Source organism: Eucyclogobius newberryi, unplaced genomic scaffold (assembly GCF_026437365.1).
Source record: "Eucyclogobius newberryi isolate DKJ021-1_F unplaced genomic scaffold, fEucNew1.0.hap1 SCAF_8, whole genome shotgun sequence".
Classification (NCBI taxonomy): domain Eukaryota; kingdom Metazoa; phylum Chordata; class Actinopteri; order Gobiiformes; family Gobiidae; genus Eucyclogobius; species Eucyclogobius newberryi.
Window position 1 is genome coordinate 481,596 of NW_027316500.1, and position 6,000 is coordinate 487,595.

General features: G+C 43.2%; 1 protein-coding gene and 1 pseudogene across 1 annotated transcript; one reads left to right on the forward strand and one right to left on the reverse strand.

Moving 5' to 3' along the window:
• The window catches only part of LOC140351445 (piggyBac transposable element-derived protein 4-like), a 255,983-nt pseudogene extending 255,954 nt beyond the window's left edge, over window positions 1–29 (reverse strand).
• Window positions 30–1,484: 1,455 nt separating this feature from the next.
• On the forward strand, window positions 1,485–3,903 carry LOC140351446 (uncharacterized). Its single transcript, XM_072437284.1, has 6 exons — window positions 1,485–1,589; window positions 1,779–1,847; window positions 1,935–2,416; window positions 2,481–2,808; window positions 2,890–3,609; window positions 3,718–3,903. Exons 1-6 carry the CDS (start codon window positions 1,485–1,487, stop codon window positions 3,901–3,903), a joined length of 1,890 nt encoding a protein of 629 aa, XP_072293385.1.
• Window positions 3,904–6,000: the final 2,097 nt, after the last annotated feature.

Sequence of the window (6,000 nt, forward strand, 5' to 3'; positions counted from 1 at the left end):
TTTCCCCTCTTGAACATTTGACCAATCATCGCGGAGAAATGTTGAGACGGGTACTTTTTCACTAGCACGCGCAGACGAGCACAATACACAAGCTGGGGGCGATACTACAGCGATAGGTAAGACTTAAAATGTATTTTGTAAATGTAAACGAACAGTCTTTTTTTGTTCATTTATAAAAACTTGCTATGAGGAATAGTTTCTCTCCACAACTATGTTTGTGATGTAGACATTAACATTCAAGCATATAGACTAACATGCTACTAATCAAAGCTTTTCTTCTGTAAAGACAATGTCTTCAAAAAAGAGCCTATGTCCGACTGAGTGGTGTCACAAACGGCAGAACGGAGCCAATTTACGGGGCTGGAAACAGGCGATGAATAAACAGTCTTTAATGATAATGGAACAGAAAAAAACTAAATCTCTTGATTAAGAGTACGACAAACAAAAGATTCTTCCAGCAGTGGGCAGCGCCAGCAACCGCGATGTCTGAGGGCAGAGGAGAGGCGTAGTCAGGTCCGTTCCAAGTTCGGTACACAGGCAAGACAGCGTTATCAGGGGATAGGCGAAAAGTGTTGTCTCAGGACGGTCCAGGGTTGACGACGGCAAACAGAAATCATGAGGAGTAGGCAGGAATCAGACTCAAAAGTCAAAAATGGGAATCAGAATCAAAGCGCTCGAATGCTGGGACTAACAGGGCAACACAGACAATCTCGCCCTGAGACAAAGAACACACACACTAATATACTACACCCAGTGATTAACAATCAGATACAGCTGTGAACCCACACACAGGTGTGAGGAGCCTGAGAGACAAAGGGGCGGTAACCAGGGAGGAGAACAAGAAGGGAGGGGGGGAAACGAAGAGGGACAGAAACAGAAACACTGAGTAAAACAAGACAAACTATACATCACCAGACAGACGGTGACCATGACAAGTGGGTCACAAGTCTCAAGAGTTTTGCGAGAACCATACCTGGCCTACAGGTGAAGGCAACAGACCAGCTCCTCGGCAGAAGAAATGGTTTGAGCTGTATCAGAGGGTAAGCGTGAGATTAATCTGATATATACCATCACATTACCCTTGTGTGTCATTTAAAATCATTGGTATTTATTTCTTATACAGATTGACAAATGTCCAATGCAGGCTCGAGGACAGATGTCTTTGTTTGGCGTGAAGACATCATGTTTGTGTGGTTTTCACATTCCGAAGGTGAAAGAAATTACTACTACTACTACTACTACTACTACTATTACTGTCACCTCCTCCTCACAGCCCAGCACCTCCTCACAGCCCAGCACCTCCTCACAGCCCAGTGCCATCTCCTCCATGAAGCCAGCTCTCCCTGTGCTACGTTCATCTCCTTACATCCCCTCAAGCTCCTCTTTTTTAGCAGCAGAGAGACGGCCTAACCCGAACCTGACAATGGTTAGTGACTAGTAATACAGCATTTCATATATCACCTGTTGAGCATGTTCATATTAACATGCAAACATCCTTTCACTTCACGAAGCCCAGATTTGGTGGGAGCCAGAGTGAGGCTGTCAAGCCCAACCTCAGCTTTGCAAGAAAAAGGCCATATCCAGTGGAGGTGCGACGTTTTAAAAATGAATGCATACAATTACTTAATAATATATATTATACCCATCACACTTACTATTTTACAGGTCAATGCTGCAGCTAAGGTTTCCCCCAACACGGCTGTTTCTGTAAGTAAAATAGTGAATCTTATTACATGTATGTTACACATGGCTTTTGTTAACCTTACAGTATTTAACAGGCAGGACACCCTGAAGGAGACCATCTTGAATCCGCTGCACCTGATACTGGACCCATTGTTGCTGCCCGAGTAAGTACAAGTTAATAATAATCGTTATTACAATAAAACCATTTAAATTATGTTTTTTATCAAATTAAATGTATGTTTTTTTTTTAGATTGCCAGCTTTGAGGCACACCTGGCAACGCCCCTAGTCCCTCGCTTGTGGTCTGAGGGTTTGCCACCTGAAGACCACAAATGGCTTAATAAGACTCTTTTCAGAGAGGGCCCCAGAGGCAAGCCAGAGCTCCATGACCACCTGGAGCTCTGGTATTTTCCTCCACTGCCAAGCAATGTTTTCCACCAGCCTCCAACACCAGACCACTTCTTTGCCCATCCACTCCTTGTCTGGATGCCTTTCAAGCTGTGGAAGGTGAAACTGGTCTGTCCCAACTCTGCCTGTGGAGGACACCAACTCACAGGTGCAGGGCTGCACAAGAGGGCACGGAGGGTTTTGGATGTGGACCGGATCTACAACGTGGTGACAGAAACCCTCACCTGCACCAAGTGTAGAGCCAGCCACGTATCTTGGAGCCAAACTGTCCTCTCACAGCTGGATCATGGCCATAGATCCCAGTTTAGGGTCATCCTAACACGGAAGTAGGTATTTGCACATGTACTTGCTGACAGAACATGTAATCACAAATAATATTCTATAAATTAGGTTTGCTTGTGACATCTGGGTCATCCGACTTTTGCGTCAGAGAGGGCTGGGAAACAGTCCAACACGGCTGCTTAAACTGCTGAAGGAGGGTCACAGTGAAGAGTGGCTGGACAGAGTGTCACACTACACTGAGGAGTGCCTCCACTTTCAAAGTCAGCCTGGACTGATTCCCATCATCTTCCAGGATCCCCCAGAGCCTGCTGTGGTACCCAGTTGCAAGTGGCTCCTATCTGTCTATAGCCAGGATATTTTGACCAGGTTGGATGACTTCAGAGCCAGAATAACATCCATTTATGGCTCAATCCTAAAGATGGATTCCACAAAGAAGGTTAACAGTAGTTTTAATTTGATATACAGTACAAGAGCTACACTGTCAGTATACTTCTATTTTCTTTCCTTTTTATTCCAGATCACAAAGAAACTTTCAGGAGCGGCCAGGGGTACAGCAGCCTGGGTTACGTCTGTGGGCAATGAGCATGGCCAGATCCTGATCAGTGTCCATACTGCTCAAGAGGGAGCTGGACTAGACATGATGGTGGCAGGCTTGATCAGGCGCTACAGGCAGGCTGGTGTGAATCCACCGCTAGCACTTTATGTTGACTGTGGGTGCTGCGTTGAGGCAGGGACAACAAAGCTGCAAGCCAGATTCAGCGGGTGGCCAAATACAGCCATCCGTCTCGATATCTGGCACTTCATGCGTCGGCTGGCCCAGGCGTGCTCAACAAATGCACATCAGCTGTACCCACAATTTATGTCACGTCTATCGTCGTGCATATTTGAGTGGGATGCAGCTGATTTAGCTTTGTTGATGCATGCCAAAAGGCAGCAGCTTCTACTAGCAGGTCATCCCTACAAGAGTGATGCAGAGATCAAGAACCTCTTGTCAGTGGATGAGTTGGCCTCTCACTGCAAGAGGAGGACCAGAAGAGAGAGCTGCACACTTGAGCTGCTGGAGAAGCTGCTACAGGCGCTGATGGGACCAAAAGGGAGAGACTCCATGGGAGTTCCCCTGTTTGACCAGGAACGTATGGAGCACATCTGGCGGGTCCAGCGCAAGCATGTTAAATGCATCCAGGATCCTGCAGGTGTTGCCCTGTACATTAAAACAGGGGAGGAAACAAAGGGAGATGTCTGGTAATTATAGAATGAAAAAGAAAAACAATATTCAATTAAGTCACTTTATTAAAATACATTAAATACACTTTTACTGTTAACTGGAGAGCTTATTGGGGTGCAGTACTTGTACATCCAGACTGGACAGGCACTGCAGGACATGCACCCAGATTCAGAGCAGACTGCTCAGCTCGTGGATGAGCTTGATGTTCAGGAGGAAGAAGAAGATGAGGGTTTCTTGGACCTGCCAGTGGACCCCACTGTCCACCAAATGGAGGATCAGGATCTCCCAGGAAGTCCAGCTCCCTGAAGTACTTATACAATCATTAGGGTCATATCCTCTGCAAATACCTGTACTGTCATTCTCAGCGTAATATTAACCTGTTACCATCCACCTGCGCGCCGGTGCGCATTTTCCATATCTCAAATATTCTCTTACATCATCACTTTTATTTCCATGGTCAATACCAGCAAGCCATACATAATTTTAAAGGTTATTTTCTCAACAAAACGAATATGTCATTGAATAATATGCGCCAAGAAGCAATTCCCAATAGTTTGTGAGAAAGTCTCAACTTTTACAAACGCATGTCCTACCTGTTTGCTGTTTATGATGGACGAAACGGCTTTCAATCTGTAAATTCTTGTACTCTTGTACTTGAAAAACAATATCCACTTGTATTTTTCCTGAAGTTATCCGATTTCGAGATATTGTCAAGTAAACAAAGCTTTCTTCTCTGACGATATTCAGGATTAAGGCTCGTCCGGCGCATTTCTCCGTCCATAACAAATTACCTGTTTGACTTATAAGATGGTGTTTGGCATCGATCTTTTCTTCAGACTGTTACCTACAGAAGGAGACCATCAATTTTTTCTGTCCACGGGTTTGTTCTCTACAGCTTCCGGAGGAAAAAAATGCGCTGCTTCCGACGCGGGAAGCTAACTTGTTTTTAGCCACATAGCTGACGTTAGCAGTGACTTAGCAGACTTTGATTGACATATTATTCTAGCCAATAAGAATAGCTTTAGAATGCGGGGCGGGACTTAGGGGTCCCACACACAGAATCCTCTGTATTCACGTGCGTAACGGCTGTAAAGAGACAGATTTTTGGGCATGAGGCGACTAGATTTTACGCATAACGTTTTCTGATTTTATTAGCCTTTTGGACGCACATTTTGTTCGATATATGTATTATTATACCAATACAAAAATAAAATGAAAATATTATATATATATATATATATATATATATATATATATATATATATATATATTTTTTTTTTTCACCTCTATATGGGAAATTCATGGGTAAACTCATATTTACACATTTTCACATACATTGTTTTTAGCAGTTATAATAGGTATTAGTGGCCTACAAAACATCGTTTTATGATCATAGAGGAGCTAAAATTGTAATAAAACAGTTTGGCACATATTTGGATCACTTGTTCCGAATATACTTTTTGATACAAAAAGGTCAACAGCACCAAAATGCCTATTCCCAGAGATCTGAAACTTTACACAGTCGTTGTCAACAAGATAAACATCATGTACAGTGAACAGCATGAGCACACAATGAAGTATGTCATGCTCAGGACCATTACAAATTGACAATATTCAGGCGAGGCTAAAAAAAGGATGTTTTGTTTATATTTGGGCTTCTTTAGTGTAAGTTCTGAAGCCCTGACAGTGTTCATATGCACATCTGCAGAAACTAGAAGGCCTAAGCTTTCTAATGATGCATCACACTTGCAAATTTATCACCCAAGCTTATGACGGAGCAAGTGTTATGCAGGGTGCCTCTGTAGTAGTTCAGCGTAAAGTAAAAGACATTTATCAAACTGCGCACGCACACCAACTCAATCGTATTATGCAACAAGCGACATCTAAGATACCCAAAATAGCAAAATGTTGTGTTTTTTTTCAAGGTCGGCAAAACGAACGAGCGTACTTGGTAATGTGGTAGCCCTCAGACTTCCTAAAGCCTCTGCAACGAGTTGGAACTTTCACAGTCGCTCAGTAAACACTGTTTATGAGCACAAAGATGACCGTCTGAAGTGTTTTGAGACGATCCGGGATTCAGGGAAGTTCAATGCTGTGACTGTGAGAGAAGAAGCAGGCTTTGTGAGGATGCTGGGGGACTGCACTTTTATTTTTTCCTTAACTGTTTCACAAAATCCTGCCACACGTTGACATACTCTTTCAGCAGCTTCAGAAACGAAACGTCAACCCAGTCTTCATCAAAGTTGCCATTCAAAGATTCACTGACAGCATTATTAACATAAGGTAAGTGCAAATTGATAATGAAATTGTGGCATAAATCATTTGTAATTATTGTCACAACATTGCTACAACGGGATGGGGGATAGAACATCTCTCCATTATAAAAAACGTTATGAACCAATA